General features: G+C 34.9%; 3 protein-coding genes across 3 annotated transcripts; all 3 read right to left on the bottom strand.

The window, feature by feature from the left end:
- Nucleotides 1-216: 216 nt before the first annotated feature.
- On the bottom strand, nt 217-6,181 carry LOC134279679 (uncharacterized). Its single transcript, XM_062762105.1, has 3 exons — nt 5,963-6,181; nt 3,511-5,060; nt 217-1,810 (listed from the first exon to the last, which is right to left on the bottom strand). The coding sequence occupies exons 2-3, from the start codon at nt 4,977-4,979 to the stop codon at nt 385-387; spliced, it is 2,895 nt and encodes a 964-aa protein (XP_062618089.1). The 5' UTR covers nt 4,980-5,060; nt 5,963-6,181; the 3' UTR covers nt 217-384.
- Nucleotides 6,182-7,245: 1,064 nt separating this feature from the next.
- LOC134279678 (RING finger protein 207-like) lies at nt 7,246-20,343 on the bottom strand. The gene is made up of 16 exons (XM_062762104.1): nt 20,286-20,343; nt 18,922-19,202; nt 18,271-18,385; nt 17,832-17,976; nt 17,278-17,359; nt 17,090-17,165; nt 16,412-16,584; nt 11,915-12,056; nt 11,432-11,532; nt 11,007-11,105; nt 10,435-10,606; nt 9,906-10,091; nt 9,612-9,663; nt 9,198-9,315; nt 8,862-8,954; nt 7,246-8,580 (listed from the first exon to the last, which is right to left on the bottom strand). The coding sequence occupies exons 2-16, from the start codon at nt 19,116-19,118 to the stop codon at nt 8,001-8,003; spliced, it is 2,331 nt and encodes a 776-aa protein (XP_062618088.1). The 5' UTR covers nt 19,119-19,202; nt 20,286-20,343; the 3' UTR covers nt 7,246-8,000.
- Nucleotides 20,344-22,137: 1,794 nt separating this feature from the next.
- Nucleotides 22,138-25,699, bottom strand: LOC134279677 (cationic amino acid transporter 4-like; the record flags this gene model as incomplete). Its single annotated transcript, XM_062762103.1, has 3 exons — nt 22,138-23,398; nt 23,676-23,784; nt 24,464-25,699. Coding segments are annotated over 3 exons (1,542 nt in total), but the record flags the coding sequence as incomplete, so codon positions are not given.
- Between the last annotated feature and the right edge of the window lie 6 nt (nt 25,700-25,705).

The following is a 25,705-nucleotide window of genomic DNA, read 5'->3' as shown; positions in this document are numbered from 1 at the left end:
GTGTATTATTGTGATGTGTTATTTTGTGACAATATGTATTTTTCTGACAAGACCTTCTTCTAGATAACAACAGTTTGACCTTTTGACATTAACCTTGGCGTTTGACTTACAATTGAGAAATTTCAACCTTTGCCATAATCTGCTATATGGAGGCATCTTTGTTTCAAACATCTTTTTGCAACAGATGCGACATTAATTCCCGTACCAACAACCAAAGAAAGCATTTTCTTTTATTTAAAACAATCCCACATATTTTACTAACACATTCTAGAAAAAAATTTCTTGTTTTCTAAATGCAATATGTTTTTAAACGGTTTAAAGACAATTTCAAATAACATGAATAATCTTTAAAAAAAAATTATAACTACTGGACAGTTTTGAAAGCTAGGCAATCTGATCATCCCCATCGTAACTTGTAATAATAACAAGGAATGCTATTCCGTTCACAACATTCATCAGAAGATAAATCCACATAAAGAACCGATCAAGAATAAATGCCAGAAGTTCCCAGTCAGCCATAACCAATTTCTCTGTTACATTCGGTGTTTCAATGTTCTTTTGGCTTTCATGTCCTATGTCATCGTGTTTAGAATCACGAAAATCCAAAATTTTTAGAATTCCTTCCTCTGAAAACATTGATATGCCTGCTTTAGAGCGTTTTAATTCAGATTTACTTTCGTCAAGCTCATTTATAACATGCATACTGCGCATCTGCTTGCTGATAACTTCCGGTGTCGTCAGGACTTCCGTTGCTGCTATTCTCATTATTTTCCGAAGTTTTTCCATAAAAATGCTATGAATCCAAGAAGACATTTCTTTTTCCGTTGGTGATCTATAATGTACATACAAAACTATTCCTGACATTATACACGCTACACACACTAGGAGCATAGAAATCGAAAAATACATAGCAAGGTACGGTATATGGTCTGAGTCGGAGGGCAACTTCTCTTGAAGAAGGACAAGGAAAACGGACAACGATAATAGCACGGTCATTTGCAGAGCAATTCTCTCTCCGGAAACGGGTGGTAAGACAAACCCCATTAGAGCTAGACTTGTGATCAGAAAGCTGGGAAATATGATGGTCACCAAGTAAAATATCGGTTTCCGTTTGATGTGGATATGGAATAAGACATCAGGATATGGATCTACACAACATATATAATATATTACTCGTCTGACAGATTTAGTTCTGACCAATTCCCATTCGTTATGGAGTTGAAAAAGAGACGTATCAGTACCGTCCCCGTCCGATTGCCAGTCTAAGTGAGTACCACTATACGCCCAAGAACCGAAAGTCAGATTGCAGACCTGGTGGTCGAAGGGGAAATAGGTTACGATTACTCGACATACACTCGTTATGATGGTCGGGAAATTGTATTTGACTTCGCCTTTGTTTGATACCACCGCTTGGTATTGGTCTAACCCCGGCATGTTGGCTTCGTTGCTAATTCCTTCAAACACGGTCACATCCGGAATCCAGATTCTGCCAAAGGGAAGAATGATTTCTGTTTGGTTCTGGAAATTAGATGGATCCCACTTTAACATGCAGTCTGTCCAAGTCATTCGCACCCAAATGTTCAGGCGGGCCCTTTGGTGCGTTTCAGTCATTTCTACGATATCACGTATTGCTGTCCCAATTTTTACCGTAACACGAGTTTGGTTTCCACAAAGCGGTATCACATAAGGAGAGTATCTGGAAGAATTTAGGAGATATTCAAATAAATCCAAACTCTCCGGTTTAATGTCCTGACCATAACACCCAACGTTCAGGTTCATGAAAATAACGGAAAAAGTTATGCAGAACCAATCCATTTTCGTTCGTCATGTAAAAATAGTTTAACTTCACCGTTTTTCTTCTTCATTCATTCTGTAAAAGACAAGAGAAAAAGCTCAGGGTAAAAGAATGGTTCACTACCCTGTACGTCATGTCGTTTTAATCCTAAATTTATCATAAAATTGAAACGGCCAAACGTATGTTCATTTATAACATAACAACTATATTAATTTTCTAAGTATTTCTTTCAAGTATACTTAGTCTCTTTTATCCCACTTTGCTGTGTTTTACTACTTTAAAATGTGCATGTTAATTACATCAAAAAGTATAAAACTTACCTTTCTACTTCAACTCAAATCGAAAATCCGTAACGTGTAATTATGACGTCACGAATTGTGAATAGCGCTAAATGACCTCAAAGTACTAAATTTCTTTTCCCTAAACATCGTTGATTATAGGCAAAGATAGCATTCTAATTAAAATCAGACTTCTTAGATCCGCGCCGTATACACTCTGCGTAAGAAGAGTGTATATGGTGAGAATCTTAGAAGTCTGATTTTAGTTAGATTGGCAAAGATAGTCTACTCTTGCTTAAAATTTTTCATTAAAGTAACTTTTTGTTCTGAAATTATAGTACCTCTACTGTTTTGTTTTACAACAAAAAGTAGCACCTGCATGTTGCTTGATAATCAAATATATATTTTTTTAATTGTATACGTTGCATTTATAGAATAAATATATCTAAACTAGTGTAGAATTTGTTTTAAAATCAAATATAACTGTAGAAAGAATAGCATTTTGAAAGATTTTTCTGAAGACGCGACATAAACCAATTAGTAGAATTACAGGACTATATGAACTTTGGCTCAGTCCTCTAGTGTACTGTTTTCATCAAAAAGAGATCTACTATGGAAGGAATAATTAAGATTACTGTATTTTCAGTTTATATTGCAACTATAGTTCAAATTAAAACCAATACACATACTAATGCATTAATGCATGTTATTTCACTTAATTCATGTCTAAATTGTTTCTTTTAGAGAAAATAGATTAAATACAGAGTTAACAAATAATTCTCGAGAACTCATCCAGAGAAACTTTGCTGACAAAAAATTACCCTTGTTACAGCCCAAAATTGACAAAATTTGACAATACCGGGGTATGTTCTTAAAAAATCATGTATTTTTTCTTTGCATTCCTGTATTGGTTTTTTAACAAACATGTCAGCTCTGGTCCTTTCTTAAAGTCCCATGACCATACTTTGCAGGAACATAAACTGGGTTAAGGTACAGGAAGGGTAATTCATGCTGCTGGATCACAGGCACTTGTTTCGATTATCATCTTTTAACCCATCTATTATAATATTTCTATGGGTTAAAAAAAACTCCACCTGTTTCAAAATCGTACACTGTTCACTAACAATTTTTGCTACTTCTCTTGCAGCCTCAAACTGATTCCATCGTATCCCAATCGGAACATCACTCGGCCTTTTCCGTCAACTCGAGACGCGATTTGACGGAAAAGGCCAAGTGGTGTTCCGATTACATCGTATCCGTATGACTGTAGGTCAACAATTTGTGCACATGAGGACTCAAATTTTACTTTCAGTTCCTGTTTTAAATCGTGTTTAACTTACAAAATGCTATTCTTACTTTAAAATTTATAATTTAAGACATTTCATTCAAGATAGGTTTGTATTCTTTGTAGAAAAAAAAGGAAATAATTCAAAAGTTTAATCCTCATGCCCTCCGCCATCATAGCTGAACACAATGGCCAGAAAAGTCGTAGCAGTAATAGCATTCAGGGTAACATAGAGTCCCATGAAGAATCGATCAAGAATATAGGCTAGAAGTTCCCAGTCATTTGTGTCAGGGCTTTGAACATCAACGTCTTCTTGTCCGTGTGTTTCTGCGTTTTCCAAAGAGTTCCTGCTGCACTTTCCGGCAAAATCCACGGGAGTCCCATGGTTGCTACCATTTTCCTCGACAATATTCGACTCCAAAGTCTTGGGATCATGATTTTGAACGCCTTTGCTTACACGTTGGCTTTCAGCGTACTTTAATGCGGTTGGTTCATCTATTGCGCGCATGCATCGAATCTGCTTGACAACTACTTCTGACGTATTTAAAATTTTCTCCGATTTTACGAATACTAACTTTTTTAGTTTTTCTATAAACACTTTGCGTACCCATTGGGGCATTTGGTGTCTTTCTGGTGATTTGTAGTACACGTGCATAACTATCGCAGACATTATACTCGACATACATACTAAAACCATGGAACAGGCAAAGTAAATTGCGAGGTAAGGAAAGTGGTCCGAGTCTGACGGAAGTTTGTCCTGCACAAGGAAAAGGAACACAGTTAGTGAAAGAAGGACTGTCATCTGAAGGGAAATCTTTTCTCCGGAGACTGGGGGTAGGACAAACCCCATGAAAGTTAATCCCGTGATTATAAAACAGGGAAATATTAGAGTCACTGTATAAAATAATGGTTTTCGTCTCAGATAAAAGTCGACATAAATGTTAGGAAAAGGGCAATTTGAATAGTATTGCACATTTTTCCTTAGTGTTGATCCCTCTAAAAACCATTCATTGTGATCCTGGAAAATTGCATCATCGGCTTCTACACCGTATCTTTCCAAATCCAGCTTTGTTCCCGAGTAGACCCACGAACCAAAGGTAAGCCTACAGATCTGGTGGTCAAAGGGGAAATAAGTAACAACTACTCGGCACACGCTCGTGACAATGGTAGCAAAGTTATACGCCACTTCTCCTTTATAATTCACTATTGCTCTAAAGCAATCCTTTCCAGGCATATTTGCTTCATCACTAACTGATTCAAAGAGAGTAATATCAGGGATCCAAATTTTGTCAGAGGGGAACACAATATATGTCTGGTTGTCGAATTTTGTTGGGTCCCACTTTAACATGCAGTCGACCCACTTTAGTCGCATCCAAATTTTCAGTTTTATGATCTGTTCAACTTCTATCAATTCTACTATGTCTCGTATCGCCAAGCCGACTTTAGCTGTGACGTTCCCCTGGTTTCTACAAATAGGTATGACGTCAGGGTTGTATTTGGAGGAATTAAGGAGGTGGTCGAATAAAATCTGGCTTTTCTGGGAATCCTGATGAGCATTACAAATGCTATAAATAACAATCATGGAAAATATCAGCGACGATGATACAAAGTGCATTCCCATGTTACATCTTTAATATCTTCGGTCAACTTTTATAATTTGGATGTTCCATCAGGATCGTGTGATTGTAGATTTTCATGCCCCCTATTTGCGAAAAGAAAAAAAATGTGATTATGATAGGCATTACAAAAATAATCATCCAATACTTTAAGTGTATATCGATACTGTTCTTAGATAAAATTTACACCCAAATTTTCCAACATTGATTTTCATAAATTACAAAAGTATAACGTTCAAATGGTGCATAAAGTATGAACTATGAAACGGTATGTACAGTGCTTACGTTTTTTTTTAAATTCACTTTATGTCTAAACATGATTGATATGAAGAAAAATTGACACAGTGAATTAAAAGAATATCAAAATTATTATTTCAAAAAAGAAAAACAAACAAATAAAAGATGAATTATATATTATCACACCTCTCTGTATTTTTCTCTTTATAAGAATATTACAAACAAACTTGCTATTTTTTCTAAACGGTCTCTACAAATTACTGACAAAATTAGAGTAAAATTCATATATTGATTTTTGTCAATCTACCGAGTGGCTCTGTGGTACACCATCCTTTCCAATAACAAATAAATAACTATTATTATATTATTGGCAAAGAAAAAAAGTCAATGTTTATATGTACGTCTATTGATTTTGAATTAAATGCGTAAAATCTAGTGTGATCGGACGTAATAGAGTTAATTTCGTGGGAAGTTATCTCTTTATTTAGAGGGTCACTCCACCTAAAAATAAGTGGGAAGTATACAACCACTTTGGTAGAAGTTATCACACAGAATTTTAAATAAAATTCTTTGTTTCCCCTCTGGTAAACAAAATAAAGGCTTAAAATAGATGTTAGGCTTTATAATCCAGTACTTTTTCCGTTTGAGGAAACTTTTCCTCCTTCCCCAATTTCAAAATAAATTACAAAATTCATCGAAGAGTTTACGATTACGATACTGGTTATCTTTAAAATATCATGACATACGTTACCATTGCCTTTTTGTCTGGCATCATGTCAACAGCGTTTTGAATTGTGACTCCATCTGCACCTTTTCTCGATATTAGCGCTCTGATTAATATGGGCCTAAAAACAAATTTTCACATATATTCTGCAAGATGTTTTCGAATAAGAATTATCACTTTGAAGTAAATCTCCATAACTGTTGAATTCGATAGGTTTGCACATTCCCGCAACGCTAAATTGTGACGTCATAATTGAATGATCTTTATAATGAACTTTGCGCACTTTCACATTTAGACATTCGACGTTACGCTTACGTACGAAGGCTTCCGTACTGTGTACGTATTGGCTTTCCAAAAGGCGTAAAATTGACGTCTTCAAAATACATTAGAAACTACTTACACAACAATCAACAAGCATATAAATGTAGTTAATATATATGTGGACAGATATACATATCAATCCCTCATCCACCGTCCTCACTTGCCTTTTACTTTCATGAATATCACATTATTATAAAATATTTTATAGTATAGAGGGGTAGACCTATATATACTTATCATACGTCATTTACAGAATTACATGGGGAGCGCCTATGGCAATTATGGGGACTTAACAATCTTATGTAAGTAAAGTAAAGGATAAAATGTATGGTTGGACCAGGAATTGAATCAAGGACCCCTGTATCACTTGCCAGGTGCTCTACCTACTTCACTAGTTAGAAGCTCTAACTGTATCACTAGTCCGATTCTCTACCTAAAACAATAGTTAGGTACTCTACATGCATCACAACTCACATGTCCGGTGCTATAACTGCATCACTAGTCAGGTGCTCTATCTGCATAACTTGTCAGGTGCTATAACTGCATCACTCGTCAGGTGCTCTCAGGTGCTTTACTTTCATCACTAGTCAGATGTTCAAACTGCATCACTAGTCAGGTGCTCTACCAACTAAGCATCTTGGCCAATATTTATGGACAAACCAAATATTACTTCCTCCTTAACCTGACTTTGCCCTGAACACAAAACCATGCTAAGTTCTTTTTGCCCCAGGCAAGTTTTTCACCTGGGTTGTCAATGACAGTGCATCAAATTGTGTAACAAGAAAAAAGAAAATAAGGGACTGGTCGGGTAATCAAACCTGGGACCCTTGCATCAACAGTCATGATCAGTCGCTCAAATAACTGAGCCAATTCCCATACCTGTATACAAAACCATATGACTTACATGTAACATGCAATTTCCTGGAAAGATAGGAGATACAAAGAAATTACCGGTATACTTTCAATTTATTTTCATAAGAATTTTACTGAATTTCCAATTTTAGTTTGACATAGGCAAAAGTGTCTTTATCTTTCATTTACAATAAACTGTTGAAAAAAAAAAAGAAATGGAAGTCTTCCCTTAAAACAGAGCATGGATAATTTTTTTTTGCCTTTTAGTTCCATGTTTTTATGCATAAAACCCCTCAAACTATTATAAATGGATTTTAACCCAAAATATTACACATGTATCAAAAAGAACATTACATTTCAAAATTTTTGATGGAGCATTCAAGACAATGTTTTGAAATGTGAAAAAAACATTTCAACATCATTCACAGCTTGTTGAATTGGATGTGTCTCTGGTCATATATAATATGACCTTAAACAAGGTTTATTATCAATATTATGATGTGTCATTTAAGTTTAATATATATTTAACCTGAGGTGGAACTATGATGGATACACATTAGTGGATTTCTACATATCATGTTGCCATGTATATAAATACAATACAAACATTGCATATTTGTATACAACAATCAAAATATTTATCTGAAAAACTGCCTTTAAATTTTAAATAAAAGAATTGGTAAAGCTGTAGTTGTATATAAAAAATATACAATAAATAGTGTATATCGGTGGAATTCTATAATACTGTGAAATTGTTTATATAACAGTGGAAAATAAGTGAAAATAAGAATTACAACCTTTAACATCCAAGTATATAACTGTTTAAACATCAGTGGTGAAAAAAAAGTTGGCACATTCTGAAATGACTTTTAACAGTTCACAACCATACTGATTATTTTTCTACTTTAGCAGTTTGATCTGTTTTTCTATTACTTTCAAACACTTCTGTATCTGAATTGCATTCTGTGACTTCCAAATCTGGGACACAAATTTTGTTAGCACCTGTATCATCAAAACAATCTTTTCTTTCGGGTGCACCTGTATCACACTGGGACTTAATTATTTCAGGACTTTTGGAATAAATGCAGTCATTTTTATCCTCTAAGGTATTTTCCAAGTTTCTTTTTGCATCATCTGAGTTGACAAAATCCTTGGAACATTTCTCATCATCTTTAATTGTCCATTTCTCATCGTCTTTATGGGTATTTGTCGTTTCTGGTGATTCAACACTTGGTTTAAGAGGACTAGGGGGTTCAGAGTTACCCTCCTTGGTTGGGGACTCCGCAGCTGGGGGGTCTTTGAATTCACGAGATTCCCTCTTCGTTGAGTTCCGCCTGGAAACGCCTTCTCTTCTGGCCGAGGGAGCTTTTAGCATTCCCTTTGTTTTGATTAGTTCTTCATCAAGGGGGTTAACTCTGTTCACTGCTGTAAGAGTTTCTCTTTCTTCCTCGGCCATTCGTATAGCATCAACTCTGAAAAAAAATCAGAAATTTTTCTAGCTGTGCTCCAGGTCTATGGATAAATTTTTGCATAAAGGACTGCATATAGAAAGCAGGGAACAAGAAGACAAACTGCTTCAGCTTGAAACACATTCCTAATCAAAAATTCAAAAAGCAAAATTCTAAATATTGCACCTTCGCAAATAACAGTCATTATTAATTTTAGTTTTTTCACAAATATTGCTATATTATATTTTTATCAAATTCGATGGTCTTGAAAAGTTTTGGAATGCCAACCTCCACTTTATCAGTACCTTTGTTGTGAGTCTGGCTGCATGGTGTTGATTTCCTCAAACATGGCCGCTATACTGCTGTCATGGTCTCTCTCCTGACTGGACTGTGTCAGTCTACAAATGTCATAAATAACGTTCAGTTAAAAACTTGTGTTTATGAAAATGAATTCATGTTTTCAGATAAGGTCAAAAATTGAAGAACAAAAGTTGGTGAGAGGGGGTACATTTCTCAACATATACAGTGTACATGTAGGTTTCACAAGCAGATATAACACCATATAACCTCTGCTTGACTAAAAAAAGGGAGATAAGCATAAAAGTTAACCTACAATAATCGATATAAGCTTTGATATTTACTTTGGAGCCAGTCTCTCTGTGACAGAAGAAATAGACTTGACAAAGGAGTTGAGCTGAGTCAGGATCGTGTTCATGTGTCCAGTCTCCTGCTTCAGTCTTAGGATATCACTCAACTGACCTAAAAGTAAATAAAAGAACTTGATAGGGGAAAATAATATTCAGGTGAAAAAAAAGATGTCCTATTTATTTACAAAATTACTGTGTACTAAAAATTCTTCTGAAAAGACAAAAAAAAAAATTTTGACTGATAGGAAGCTTACTATATGTTTTTTTTTTCTGTGTAAAACAATTTTTGCAAAAATATTTCAAATCAATGTCATTTTTAATTTGCTTCATCTTATTTTTGCAACTGTCCAAAGGTTGAGAAGATTTATCAATTTCTTAACTTGCTATAAATTATCTTTCAAATTTTACCTTTGTAAATTTCTTGTTCTGTGGCAATTTTCTTTATAACTTCTTCCCAGTGCTGTTTAAGATAAAATGTACTTTTTAATTATATGAAATTAATGAATTTTTTTTTTAGGAAATTCTTTTCTTAAGTAAAAGTACACCAATTTCCAAGTTCATTGATACATATGTAACATCTTTTCCCACATTTTCTCTCATATTTTTTTTAAATTTAAGTGCAGGAAGATACTCTACTTAAAATTGCAACATCCTCACTGGGCTCACCCCCTCCTTTTTTTCAGGGCATCATCATTTACGTACTTTTTCTAGTGTAGGTTGTTTTTTCTCGGTCAGTAGAAATAAATCGTCCAAGTCTTTCTGTAGATCTGTGATCTCCTCTCTCAGATCCTGTACAGAAGATGACTTGATCAGACATCGCCGGAGTGTCAGGTCTCTCTGTAGCTCCTGGACGTCGAACTTCAGCTTGTCGATGCGCTGACACACAAGCTAATCATTTAGAAACAAGTTTCAATTAATTATAAAATATAATAAAAAGTTGCAATTACAAAAAAACATATTACAGATATTTTTGAAAATTCTTCATTAGAAAAAAAGTTATGAAATAATTAATTCTTATGGTGATTTTATAGATATAGAGAAAATTGAAAGATTTTGTGTTGCCATCCTTTACTAATATCCTATAATTTGTTATATGAATTTCCACTTTATAAACTTATTTCATTAAAGATACATGAAATATTCTTTGTTTGGAAATACAATTTTTTCAAATTTAAAGCAAAATCATAAAAATAATTTTCATAATTTAGAAAAAAAATTTTCTAATTAATACTTTATGAGAGGCTTCAAATTCCCCACAATGCTCTGCAAAGGTGCTCTTTGTGTCCGTGAAGGATATTTTTGGCAGGGTGTAACCGCGGCGACCAAACTGGACAGATCCGCCACTGAAGTGCTGCCGCGAGTTCAAGGTGTGGGTAGTCATTGTGGTGGACATAGGGAGGGTACTGATAATTCAAAATAATAAGAGCTATTAATTATTAGACTTTAAATATCAATACATGAATTTTATGTCCTAATGTGTCTGATAAACTCTTCACATAAATTTGCCATTATGTTGATTGAGCCAACCATTTAAATGAAAATCACCAAAATTACATGTATAGCCAATACTCTTTCTACATGTAATTACACGTACATGTAGGTAAATAACTGCTGAATTATGCTTACAGTTGCACTGATATTTTAAGTTCATGGTCAAACACTTAATTTCCAAATAGCAGAAACTGCCAAATGCTAAAAAATTACAGAGTGCCCAGTTTTCACCTTTAAAGGTTTTTCCTAAACAAAATCTTACCCAGTTTCAATTTATGATTAGGTCAAAAGAGGTATTTGTTCTATTCCTACCTGGGAATGTTAGAGGTAGAGTCTGTGAGGGGGGACACGGTGCGGACGTTACTCAGTGGACCGGGAGATCTGGAGGGAAACAAAAGAGGCTCCAGGCACCTAAATAAATGTAATTAAGATAAAATCATGAAATTATGATAAAAACATTAAATATTATAAGCTAAATCTTCACAAATCCTTCTTTATAAGTTAAATCTTCACAAATCCTTCCAATGATAAAAACCAGAAGTCTGTGATGAGACTGTAGCTCTGCTGGTTTGTACTTTTTACAATAGAAGAGAATAAATTAATTCAAAAGCATTTAAATCAAATAAAAGCATTTATTGTCATATGCTAAATCTTCACAAATCCTTTCAATGATAAAAGTAATTTGAAATTTAAAACTAAATTGTAGACTTATCTTGTGTCAATATTTGGGAACTTACTTGGAGTACTGAACTTTATAGTCAGTACAAATCTGTCCACTCTGTGAGGGGTGAAGAGGGTGCTGTTGATTGATTAGGGATTTCAAGCGATCCATCAAAATCTAAAAATATAAAGATAAGGTTCTTAATTGTTAATCAAATCAGAGTAGATCAAGATATTCAGTAATAAGAAGTGCTTGTGAAACAGCAAGACAGTGATCAATTATACCCTCTCTGGACTACCACATTTTAAAACACTGATTATAAAAAAATTAAAATTGGAAAGATACACATCAATGAATGCCTACATATGCCAGATCTAAGAACTCAAATCTATTGGCTGAACACTAAATACACATTCAAAAATGATTACACATGCCAGATCTAGGAATTTGAATCTATTGGCTGAGCTTTAAATACACATCAATGAATGCCTACATATGCCATATCCAAGAACTCAGAATCTATTGGTTGAGCACTAGATACACATCTAGGAATGCTTACATATGCCAGATCTAGGAATTCAAATCTATTGGCTGAGCTGGTGAAGGCTGAACATGTGACCAGATGAGTATGTAAGGTGGGTAACAGGGTGCTCAGGGTAGATAACTCCCTCTTAAAGGCCTTCTCTTTTTCTTGGTACTGCCTGAAAAATGAAAGAAAAAGTCAGCAAGCTCACATACCCCACGCTCCCCCAAAACTCAAAGTGCTGAAAATCCCGGGAAAAAAATGAAAGAATCAGAATTTCCCAGTAATATGCACATCTACAAATTGTGTCCTAAATATCTGCAGAGTTTGATGAAATTCTGTGCAGCGGTTTCTGAGGAGTTGCGCTGACAAACTGTTCACCACTATATTCAAGATATCCCAAAAATCTAAGTTGTAAAGTGCCGAAATTCCAAGAAAAATAAAGGAATCGGAATTTCCTGGTAAAATGCACATCTATACATTGTGTCCTAAATATCTCCAAAGTTTGACGAAAATCTGTGCAGCGGTTTATGAGGAATTGCATTGACAAAATGTTCATCTCTATATTCAAGGTATGGCCAAAAATCTAATTTGAAAAGTGACAAAATTCCCAGAAAAATAAAGGAATCAGAATTTCCTGGTAATATGCTTATCTACACATTGTGTCCTAAATATCTGCAAAGTTTGACGAAATTCTGTGCAGCGGTTTATGAGGAGTTGCGCTGACAAAATGTTCATCTCTATATTTAAGGTATGGCCAAAAATCTAAGTTGAAAAGTGTGGAAATTCTAAGAAAAAATAAAGGAATCAGAATTTCCTGGTAATATACACATTTACACATTGTGTCCTAAATAAATATCTGCAAAGTTTGACAAAATTCTATGCAGCGGTTTATGAGGAGTTGCGCTGACAAACTATTCATCTCTATATAAAAGGTATGACCAAAACCTAAGTTTTTAGTGCGGAAATTCCCGGAAAAAATAAAGTAATAGGAATTTCCTGGTAATATGCACATCTACATATTGTGTCCTAAATATCTGCAAAGTTTGACGAAATTCTGTGCAACGGTTTATGAGGAGTTGCGCTGACAAACTGTTTATCTCTGCATTCAAGGTATGGCCAAATGCCTAAGTTAAGAAGTGCGGAAATTCCCGGAAAAAAAAAATGGAATCGGAATTTCCTGGTAATATGCACATCTACACATTGTGTCCTACATACCTGCAAAATTTGACGAAATTCTGTGCAACGGTTTATGAGGAGTTGCGCTGACAATCTGTTTATCTCTGCATTCAAGGTATGGCCAAATGCCTAAGTTAAGAAGTGCGGAAATTCCCGGAAAAAAAAATGGAATCGGAATTTCCTGGTAATATGCACATCTACACATTGTGTCCTACATACCTGCAAAATTTGACGAAATTCTATGCAGCGGTTTATGAGGAGTTGCGTTGACAAACTGTTTATCTCTATATTTAAGGTATGGCCAAATGCTTAAGTTAAAAAGTGCGGAAATTCCCGGGAAAAATAATGGAATCGGAATTTCCTGATAATATGCACATCTACACATTGTGTCCTAAATACCTGCAAAATTTGACGAAATTCTATGCAGCGGTTTATGAGGAGTTGCGCTGACAAACTTTTCATCTCTATATAAAAGGTATGGCCAAAACCTAAGTTTTTAGTGCGGAAATTCCCGGAAAAAATAAAGTAATAGGAATTTCCTGGTAATATGCACATCTACATATTTTGTTTCCTAAATATCTGCAAAGTTTGACGAAATTCTGTGCACTGGTTTATGAGAAGTTGCGCTGACAAACTGTTCATCTCTATATTCAAGGTGTGGCCAAATGCTTAAGTTAACAAGAGGCCCATGGGCCACATCACTCACCTGAGCACTGTGGATAGGCAAAGTATAAATTGGTTTATTATTGAAAAGGTAAAATCCAAAAGTAGTCCCATGAACAATCATGGATTTTCTATCTTAGAGAAGAAGATTTTTAAAGAATTTTCCTATATATATTTCTATGTAAAACTTTGGTCGGCCATTTTGGCACCCCCGGGGGTCATGATTTGAACAAACTTGAATCTACACTACAGGATGCTTCCATATAAATATGATGAATTATGGCTTGGTCATTCTTGAGAAGAAGATTTTTAAAGAATTTTCCTATATACATGTATTTCTATGTAAAACTTTGGTCGGCCATTTTGGCCCTTCCCTACCCCCGGTGGTCATGATTTGAACAAATTTGAATCTACACTACCTGAGGATGCTTCCATACAAATATGGTGAATTATGGCTTGGTCATTCTTGAGAAGAAGATTTTTAAAGAATTTTCCTATATATTTCTATGTAAAACTTTGGTCGGCCATTTTGGTCCCGCCCTACCCCCGGGGGTCGTGATTTGAACAAACTTGAATCTACACTACCTGAGGATGCTTCCATATAAATATGATGAATTATGGCTTGGTCATTCTTAAGAAGAAGATTTTTAAAGAATTTTCCAATATATTTCTATGTAAAACTTAGGTCAGCCATTTTGGCCCCGCCCTACCCCCGGGGGTCATAATTTGAACAAACTTGAATGTACACTACCTGAGGATGCTTCCATTTAAATATGATGAATTATGGCTTGGTCATTCTTGAGAAGAAGATTTTTAAAGAATTTTCCTACATATTTCTATGTAAAACTTTGGTCGGTCATTTTGGCCCCGCCCTACCCCGGGGGTCATGATTTGAACAAACTTGAATCTACACTACCTGAGGATGCTTCCATATAAATATGATGAATTATGGCTTGGTCATTCTTGAGAAGAAGATTTTTAAAGAATTTTCCTATATATTTCTATGAATTATGGCTTGGTCATTCTTGAGAAGAAGATTTTTAAAGAATTTTCCTTCATATTTCTATGTAAAACTTTGGTGGCTATTGTGACGGCGCCCTTCCCTAAGGGGTCATGATTTGAACAAACTTGAATCTACACTACCTGAGGATGATTCCCCAAAGTTTCATCTTTCCTGGCACAGTGGTTCTTGAGAAGAAGATTTTTAAAACATGCCACCAAATTTTCATTAATTGCCAATTATCCCCCCTTGAATGAGGGCGTGGCCCTTCATTTGAACAAACTTGAATCCCCTTCACCCAAGGATGCTTTGTGGCAAGTTTGGTTGAAATTGGCCCAGCGGTTCTTGAGAAGAAGTCGAAAATGTGAAAAGTTTACAGACAGACGGACAGACAGACGCCGGACAAAATGTGATCAGAAAAGCTCACTTGAGCCTTCGGCTCAGGTGAGCTAAAAAGTGCGGAAATTCCCGGGAAAAATAATGGAATCGGAATTTCCTGGTAATATGCATATCTACACATTGTGTCCTAAATACCTGCAAAATTTGACGAAATTCTATGCAGCGGTTTATGAGGAGTTGCGCTGACAAACTGTTCATCTCTATATTCAAGGTATGGCCAAATGCCTAAGTTAAAAATTGCGGAAATTCCCGGAAAAAAATAATGGAATCGGAATTTCCTGGTAATATGCACATCTACACATTGTGTCCTAAATATCTGCAAAGTTTGACGAAATTCTGTGAAACGGTTTATGAGGAGTTGCGCTGACAAACTGTTTATCTCTGCATTCAAGGTATGGCCAAATGCCTAAGTTAAAAAGTGCGGAAATTCCCGGAAAAAATAATGGAATCGGAATTTCCTGGTAATATGCACATCTACACATTGTGTCCTAAATACCTGCAAAGTTTGACGAAATTCTGTGAAACGGTTTATGAGGAGTTGCGCTGACAAACTGTTTATCTCTGCATTCAAGGTATGGCCAAATGCCTAAGTTAAAAAGTGCGGAAATTCCCGGAAAAAATAATGGAATCGGAATTTCCTGGTAATATGCACATCTACACATTGTGTCCTAAATACTTGCAAAGTTTGACGAAATTCTGTGCAGCGGTTTATGAGGAGTTGCACTGACAAACTGTTTATCTCTGTATTCAAGGTATGGCCAAATGCCTAAGTTAAAAAGTGCGGAAATTCCCGGAAAAAATAATGGAATCGGAATTTCCTGGTAATATGCACATCTACACATTGTGTCCTAAATACCTGCAAAGTTTGACTAAATTCTGTACAGCGGTTTATTAGGAGTTGCGCTGACAAAAAAAAAAGGACTGACTGACACTCTGACATTCTGACACTCTGACGGACGGGTCAAAAACATTATATCTCACGCAACTAGTTGCATGGGGTATAATAAATACTGAAATATGTCAGATGTGGTTCTATTAATTACTGACAAAGGTCTTACTTTTTTACCTTTAATATCACAGGTGTTTCTGAATCCCCCCCCACCCACCTTGTTATACCTTCTTCTAACACACATTATAAATGTGTCTTATATGAATATAAACTTAGAAGCTTTCTATTAAAATCACAGATCAGAAAAGGTACATGTTCGTCTACAAAATGGATAACTTGAGATACGCTATGTGATATACAGCATTCATGAATCAAATTACAACAGATTTGTTTAAGCTATTACTTGTCAACTTCTTTCAGAAGCTCCGTTTTCATTTCGGTGATTTTTTCCATCATGAGGTCATACAGATCTGTGAGGGCTTTCTTCTCGTCCTCAGAGCTCTTCTGTATCTCTGTGAGCAAGGCCTTCAGGAGGAATATGGTGTCTCTAGCGGAATTCTGAAGTTCTCTAACAGCCTGAAAACACAAATATCATACCATGTTATAAGTATAACACAAGTGATTATTTCTTCTAAAGAGGCATAATCACCAAATTCAATCCACATTGCTACCCAAAATCACAAGAAATGCTCAATTTTCCCTTTCCTCTTGTGATATTCTGTAGACTTATCATTTTCTTGAGTACTTTTAACATGTATGTATTGTGAATTTGCTCTCAACTGTCAAATCATGAGAACAATAATTTGCATGTGGATAGTTGATCAAGAAGTTTCACATGGGTTTAAACACCATGAACATAAAAGTAATTTTATTTTGCAAGCTGTACTTCTCACAAAATCATATGATAAAAAAATTCCTTGCATATGTTTAGAATGCAACAGTAAATTCATGCATGTTTGCAAAATACATGAATTTTTTTCTTTTAAAAACAGTTCCTACTTTATAAATTTTAAGCTGCCCAAATCTAGTTTTAACTTTTGGGTAATTTATAAACAGTTCATTCTTTTTAATTTAAGTGTACCTGCATCCTTTGGTCCAGCTTCTTACATCCCTGAGTGTAAGCTGTTTCTAGATCCATACAGTGAGACCGGCTTTCCCTGTCAAACATAACCAAAGCAATAAATCACAAGAATAGCCTTGAAGAAATGATTAAAAATCTTCCAAATAACCATATGGATTAAATGATAAATTATGGGTTTAAATATTTACATTTTCATGTCCCTGAAGCAGTTTATACACAGCATGGCTTTCTTTTCAGTTGAAAACAAGATGTAAGGTTCCCTATGAGTTACTGCAAAAAATAAAGCTATTCATGTTATATTCTCTTTAAATTATCTTCCTGCCTGCACTGATGAAACTTTTTTTCTGAAACTTATTTATGTAAAGCCTATCTACTTTAGACTGCATGGCTATAGTAGGCTACCTCTAAAATTTGCTAAAAATCTATTACAGTAAAGCTCGTTTAGTGTTCACATGGATATTGCGAATTCATGGACAAAGCTGTTATCTGGGAAAGGTTTTCTTTTTTTGTGAATCCATTGGAAAACTTGGTTGAATTGTGATTCTAAAACTGAATGTAACAAACAGTGTAATGAAATACAGTAAAACCTGGTTATCTCAAACTTGAAGGGTTAAATCCCAAAATCAAAAGGACTAAGTCTTCTAAATGAATTTAAAATATCCATAATATTTGAGATACTGTTGTTAAAGGTGCCTAAGTTCAACTGTATTACAGTGCAAATATTTCTTGTAAGGAGTCTTACGACATTCCCGATGAACCTCTTTCGTCCTTTTGGATAGATTTATCACGTCATGACTGGCAAACATTTTGGCTTTGTGGGTTTCTGTACGACAGGTCAGACACAGCGCCTGGGAGCAAGTATTGCAGAAAAACATTTCTGATGAAGCCTGTTAAACAAAAATAAAGTTGGTAAAATAAAGAAACACAAGATCAGCTTTGTAGAATGAAAACTTGGGTGGATTTTTCAATCAATGATCATCCATTGCACTGACTGTGATGACCTATATATCAAAAGTGCATCTTAATACATGTAATGGCATATTTATTTTTAAATAAATATCAAGTAATTTCATTCTGTCAGTTGTTAAAATGTCAGAGAGTAACATAAAACTCATTTTAAATAAGTTTGCAAACATGGTTTGATCTTTTTATCGCAGACAGCAAAATAATTTATCATGAACCTCATCACAATTGGCACATGGCTCCATATCTTCTCGTGAACTTTGATCCACCAGGAATTTCATCAGATGATCTGAAGAAGGCAAGGACTCTGAATCCTTCAGATTCGTTACACACCTGGAAATTGGAAAATGCATCACAGTCAGATTCACCTGTTTATACATGTAGTTACTGTTATGTTTCTAGTGATGTCAGAAAAATTAAGCAAACTAAATAGCCGTTTGAAATTCAATGATCTTTAAGAGAAGAGTGTGCAAGAAAAGGACAATGCCCAGCAGGGGCCCCAGCTCTGCATGAGATAAGATCTTTTACAATTTTAAAAGTTCAAGAAAAATTAATATATTTCAGCTCTTTTCGTTCATCTTTCTTTGACATTTTTATGAAGTATTATAAACATTCAAAACTTGTTTTTTGAAAAAAAATATGTCTGAATCAGTATAATCTGTACATGTATGTAATATACATGTGATAATGCATAACTTAATTAAACTATGAAGTTTAACTCTTAAGCATGAAAGATAACTGAGAATCTTTTGTGATAAATTTCCTTAAGACATCTCCAGGCACTACTATGAGAAATGACATGCTTTGAATTAGAACTGGTTTAAATTAAAACTGGTAGAACATCAAATAATCCCATTACTCTAACTCACCCACATAGTGGACAGCTGAGTTTGTTCTCACTGGCCCGACCTCTCAGACACTGGGAGCAGTAACTATGGTAACACAACAATATACAGGGGTCATCATATTTCTCGTTACAAAGGTAACACTGCAAGGGATTCCACTTAGTCACATCAATACTGGTGTTGTTTTCCAAGGACTGAAATATGTCACCCGACATCTTCATTGACCCAGAGACATGTATCCAACACAAATTTGGATGTTTTCAGCTCTGTCATTGAAATTGGGTCAGTTTACTGATCAAAGCTATCTACAAATAGAAATGTTACTGAAAGATTTTAGTATAATTAATCCCATCATGTTATTTTATTAGTAAGCATTTATTGATTTCAAATTGATATGGTCTGTATTACTCTTTGACAGTTGACAAGGGTACAAGGGCAATTTAAATTGGAAAAATTTGTAAATACCCATTTCTGAGTCAACAAACTCTTCATATTTGGATTTTCTGGTGTTAATAATTATTACACTGACTGACTGTATACATATCAACTTTTATCATTACTGAGGATAATTGGGAAAAAGCCTTTAAAAGGTCCCTATTTTGCATTCAGATTACCGTCATTGAGCAGCCTAAGTTAAAAATCTCGAGAACCCTGCATAACTATGTACAATGGACCTTCATATATACATACGCCAGATATCCGGATGCTTCAGTATCTGGACGACTTTTCATTGGAATGGAATTTTTTAATGTTATTTTGTCTTGTTTAACTGGTAATTCAGATATCTGGACGCTTCACATATCCGGAAAAATTAATTAGGAACCAAAGCATCTGGATAAATGAGGCTCCACTTAGTCCACTGTACACCTGGTACACATACATATTTAAGGTTTCCCTACATACATGTACATGTACAACACCTTGTATTTCATGAATCATTCCACTTGAAGTTAATAAAAACATGCAAAATAAAAAAAAACCACACCCACAAACACATAAAGAAATTTTCATTTCATAGACCTCATATTAACAGCATACATGTAAGTTTGCATGAGTAAATTAAGTATGCCTCAGGTGAAACATTTAAAAGTGAATAAAAGACACAGGCGCTTGTTTGATGTTTCATAAAATACGCTAGTTTTCTACTATATGTAGTAGAAAACTAGCGTACTTTATGAAACAAGCGCCTGTGATAAAAGGGATAAACTATTAACATTCCCTTCCTCAGTCAGTGCCTGCACACAAATGATAGAGGCTCATTTTTAGTTATGTTCAGAGTATTATTCAGTTTTTTAATGATAAAAAATGAAAAGTTATTTTTTTAGCCTTGGTAAAGATAAAATAATTTTAAATCTGACAAGATTAATTCTTTTTAACACCATTCATACCTCTACGATTTTTTTCTCGTCTTTCTTTTATGGGCATGTAACATGAAGACTTTTGGGAATTCCGAACCCGATGTTATATTGCACATATTTATATTTTGTTAGTTTGTTTGTATATTATGTTTAGTTGTTTTCATCTTATCAGATTTTCTGAAAAGTATTTTTCTCAAGTATAAATAATGGTTAAATTTTTAACGATGTAGATCAACATTGTGTTGTAGTTCGACTTGCACCCCTCCCTTTTCCAAAAAAAAAAAAAAAATCCAAATTATAATAAATAGGAAACATGTTAAATCCAAGATAATAGTTTCTAGACCTCGATTCACTTCTTCCTACGGGTCTGTATTCATGATAAGTTCAAGCATTTTAAAGAAAATTATATGCATATAAATACTTAATATGCAACAACAACGGATACATCTCTTTATGTTACCTTTGCTCATATATTGTCAGAGAAAGAGGACAGGTGTTAATTAAATTCAAGTTTTTCATATATATTTCATACATGTATGCATGTATGCCATTGGCATTTATATTATTAATAAATGATTCCTGTGCTATTTCGTTATATGTCAATTTCCGTTATAACTGTTCTCAACCCTTTAGATATATAAAATGGATAACAAGGGTAAGGTTATAAATGCTACAAATACTGTGCATTTTGTAGGTCTATTTTCTTTTATTTATTTCAGTCCAATAAAAGAAAATGGAGATTGAGGGGTTAAGGTAATGTTGCTGTCTATATCATACAATTAACAAGATGTGGCAACAAAGTTTAAAAAAAAAATATTTTAGCATATACAGTAGGTCACAGTCAAGTTCACAAGGTCATTGGCCTTGGTGTCATTTGAACGAACTTAATTAGTGGAATATGCACACCAAATATGAAGTCACTATTTTCATGGTTCACAAGTTATGGCGAAGGTTAAAGTTTGCAGACAAAAAGCTATTTTTAGTATATAGGTCACATTCAAGTTCACAAGGTCATTGGCTTTGGTGTCATTGAAAGAACTTGATTAGTGGAGTATGCACACCAAATATGAAGACTCTATCTTTCATGGTTCAAAAGTTATGGCGAAGGTTAAAGTTTGCAGACAAAAAGCTATTTTTAGTATATAGGTCACAGTCAAGTTCACAAGGTCATTGGCCTTCGTGTCATTTGAAAGAACTTAAAATTAGTGGAGTATGCACACCTAATATGAAGTCACTATTTTCATGGTTCACATGTTATGGCGAAGGTTAAAGTTTACAGAAAAAAACTATTTTTAGTATACAGGTCACAGTCAAGGTAACAAGGTCATTGACGTTGGTGTCGTTTTAAAGAGCTTTATTAGTGGAGTATGCATACCAAATATGAAGCCTCTGTCTGTGATGGTTCAAAAGTTATGGCAAAGGTTAAAGTTTGCAGGCAAACAGACAGACAGACAGGACAAAAACAATATACGCCCCGGATCTATCGATTCGGGCGCATAAGAAACAATTTTAATTTACAGTTGTGCCTCCACGATAATTATAAGGATGATATTTTTCTTTTCTACAATTTTTAAACAATTCATGATTTCTTTTTTTGTCAAGTCACCCGAAAACTGAAATTGCTTCCTACAGAGCCAGTATATCACGGTATTCATTGGCGGATTTAGAGGGGGCAGGGAGCCCCCCCCCTCCTGTTGTGTCCAAAACATATAAAATATTTGATGAATCATTTGTGTGTGTGTGGGTGGCTGTGGGCCCCTACCAGACCCCAAACTGGTTGCCCCCCATTTCAGAGTCCTGGATCCGCCACTGGTATTTAACTGGATTCGGGGTCAAAAAGTTTTGCACACTGTCAAGGTAAACATTTACAATGAGCACAAACAACAGTATTTCTTTTAATGAAGACAACAGTAATATACATATATATCTCTGAAATAACATGAAACAATAAATAGTTGTAGTTTTGGCGAACATGATATCAACACAGAAAATAAGGAATTCTACATTTACAGTCTATATATTCAACTACCCTCTATACTTATGTCTAGAAAACTACCATAAGCTTAACCGAACCCATCAGCATTAAAACAAAAATCAATAGAAACTTCTGAAAAATTTCCCCCCATATAGTATGATAACAACACGTTATTATTGTATTTTGGGGTATTATTTTATTACAAAAACAAGTACATGTACATGGGAACTCACTGAATTTGAGATACTGTGAATGTGCCCCCAATATCTATATTTTATTTTATTTCCTACAAACTTTATGTCGTTCATTATTTGTTACAACACATATTTGTTGAAGTTAATGATTTTTCACTTTACCTAGCTCCTTGTAAATCTTTAAATTGAAGAACAATTAAGCTAAAAACAAGTATTCATCTGTTGAAACTAAAAATAAAAAGAACAATTAGGCTAAAATAAGTATTCACCTGTTGAAACTAAAAATAAAAAGATGCATTCTTCATGTAATTAAACTCTCATTAGTACCTCATAAAGAATATATTTAGAACTTTTCCCTTTGTATTTATACCATAATTGCTTTTGAGCAGTAATGTAATAAAACATATTTTCTATCTATTGGCACAAAAATATATTAAATATATGTAATATTTTACAAGTACCAAGACAGTATTTCCCGAGCGAAGTAAATACGTTTTACTATAACAGTATTATGCAGCCAGCGGTATTTGCTGCGATTAATTGCTTTTGAGCAGAAATAGAAAAAAAACTTGCAAAAGTTTCATATATCCTAATTTGAGAAACTTTACGATTTTGTTCAAACAGTGGAAATGAATGTCACGAATGTTGTGTTTTGATGTTTTTCCTCAACAGCCATGAAAAAAAACAGATTGAAGATCCATACGTCATTTCTGAACCTTGATGTCTTTCTCACGGCTCTTTGGTTATAAAGCAGATTAGAACATATTAGGGTTTTTTTTATAATTCACCGACGCCTATATGAACTTCCTCGCCTTCGGCGCGTTTAGGCTGCTGTTGAACGATTTCCTCCTCCATTTTGCTTATGGTGCTACAAGATATACTGGCGTCCCCTGTATACCCCACGATTTCCCCGTACTGAGGCGTCTCCCGCTCTCGGCTATGCCAAACACCATATAGAAAGTACACCAATAAACCTACAATAATAAAACAGAGAAACGGATTTTGAAAAAATGGGAAAAGCAGTGTCAGGATTAAATACATCCGGCAAAAGTTAAAAGTTTTTTCATCAAAATAATCGATATTACGGAATAGGCGTTCATTAACGAGTTCGTGACCAAACTTCTTGTCGGATTTGTAATTCAAAGTTTCGCTATCCTGGGAATTTCCTAGCTTGTCATTGATTTATCATGATATTTAGAGGCTTTGTCATTACAGAAGTACAATGGTAGTTTATTGTGACAGATACTTTACCTATAACCAGCCATATTGCTAGCCGTATCCACGTTAAATAGTTTAGCTTCATCATTAGGGTGATGTTGCAAAAAATGCTGAGACAGGGAATTAATGGAACAAATGGAATCTGCAAAGAGAATACACGGTCATGTACAAAAAAAACACCGTAGAATAACCACGAAAACAGTGTAAGAAATATAATAGATCTTCACTAATTTAAGTGCCACGTGAAATTTTAATTAGTCACATACTCACAATGAATTAAATAGTCAACATTGATCTTGACTTTTTGAACTGATGTTAAATGATGAACTATTTTTTACTAAAAACTAAATATGTAACGATATTTTAAAGAAAGGTAACTAAACATTTTCTGGTACCGAAATAAGTAATTAAATTGGACAAAAATTTGACCAAAAAGTGATTTTAAAAATGTTGTTTTCAATGAAATATATAGAGAGAATTTTTTTTCTTAAAATATGGTACACTACTGTAGCTCTTTAGGTTAGTGGCCATTGCGTTTAGGTGTTATGTTGTAAATCTTTAATTTACCGGTTAGCAGTACAACATTTACTTCATGAAATAGGCATTGGATAATGTTTTTACGTCCGTAAAACTATCAATAATTATCGATATTATATGGGAGAAGCTGATGTTCATTTATCACCATATTGGAGAGTCGACACTTCCACCGTAAAATATCAATTAAGCTAACCATAATGATCAGATGCTCCAATATTTTACGGATAAAAGAAATATGAATAGATATACATGTAATAATTGATAAGCCTGATAATTTTTATTACCTGAAAAGTTAGGAAGGCATCGTTCTTCTCATGGGCGATCAATATCAGAAAACATAGGACTATTATTGCACCAAAAATGATCTCTAAAACGATTGCCCACCAAGCACCATCTGCCAAATATTGATATCCGGGCACCAGGATGGCACAGAAACAAATTATTGCCACCACCATCAACAAGATTGCTAAAATAGTGGCATTTCCAGGATCAAATGATTTTAATATTGGTAAATGTCTTAAATGATCTTTCAGTTTGCCAAAGTCATCATGACTTTTGGATTTCTTCATGATCGCGCTTTCTTCACTCATGCTGGTATTATCGTCTGCTTTTTCTTCTTGAGGTTTCAGTTTGAATTGACATTTGTGAACGGGTGCATATCTTAGGATGATTACAGACACAGCGACAATGGTATACGCTAAGATAGTTCCGATGGACATGAACTCTACCAGAGTCTCTATTTCAAACAGAAGGGCCATCAGGGCCGAGAGCAAACCGAAGCAGAGGATCCCCCAGATGGGTGTTTGCGTTTTTGGATGAACGTAGGCAAAGATCTGGAAGAGCAAGCCATCTGCTGCCATGGAATAGACGGCCCGCGGTAGAGAGAAAGCGCCGCCTAGTAGAGAAGTGGTGATTCCAAATAACGTGCCTAAGGCAACAACATATTTCGCCCATTCTGCACCTTGTGCTGCGAACGCAAATGGAAACGCCGCATTCGGATCTACGTCTGTATAGGGGACCATCAAGGTCAAAACGCTCGTCACAAGTACGTATAAAACAGTGACAGTGCCCAAAGATAAAATGGTTGCTATGGGAATGGATTTCTCGGGGTTTTTAGCTTCTTCGCCAGCGGTTGCAATACCTTCAAATCCGATGTATGCGTAAAAGCAAGTGGCTGCCCCTGCCCATGCGCCACCAAACCCGTGAGGGAAAAATCCGCCATGCTCCGTCCAATTCTTTACATCGGCGTAATAGAACCCCATTGCAATAATTATCACTATGACTATTAAATTGATTATTGTGAAGATATTGTTAAAGTTCATGGCAAATTTGGCCCCTGTTGCCACTACAATAAAAACCACGACAGTTGCCGCAAACGCCACAAAGTCTGGATAGTCCGACAACCACACATTATCATGACTTAAATATCCTATATGCTTGAGAGTAGAATTTTTTATTGCACCATTGAATATTGAGTCTAAGCCTCCACTCCACGCCCGAGCAACGGAGGAAGCACCAAGAAGATG

The sequence above is a fragment of the Saccostrea cucullata genome, unplaced genomic scaffold (assembly GCF_032062105.1).
Source record: "Saccostrea cucullata isolate Sc308-1 unplaced genomic scaffold, CSIRO_AGI_Scuc_v1 ctg6380, whole genome shotgun sequence".
Taxonomy (NCBI): Eukaryota; Metazoa; Mollusca; class Bivalvia; order Ostreida; family Ostreidae; genus Saccostrea; species Saccostrea cuccullata.
The sequence above is the reverse complement of the archived record's forward strand: the minus strand, read 5'-3'. Positions and strand labels throughout refer to the sequence as shown.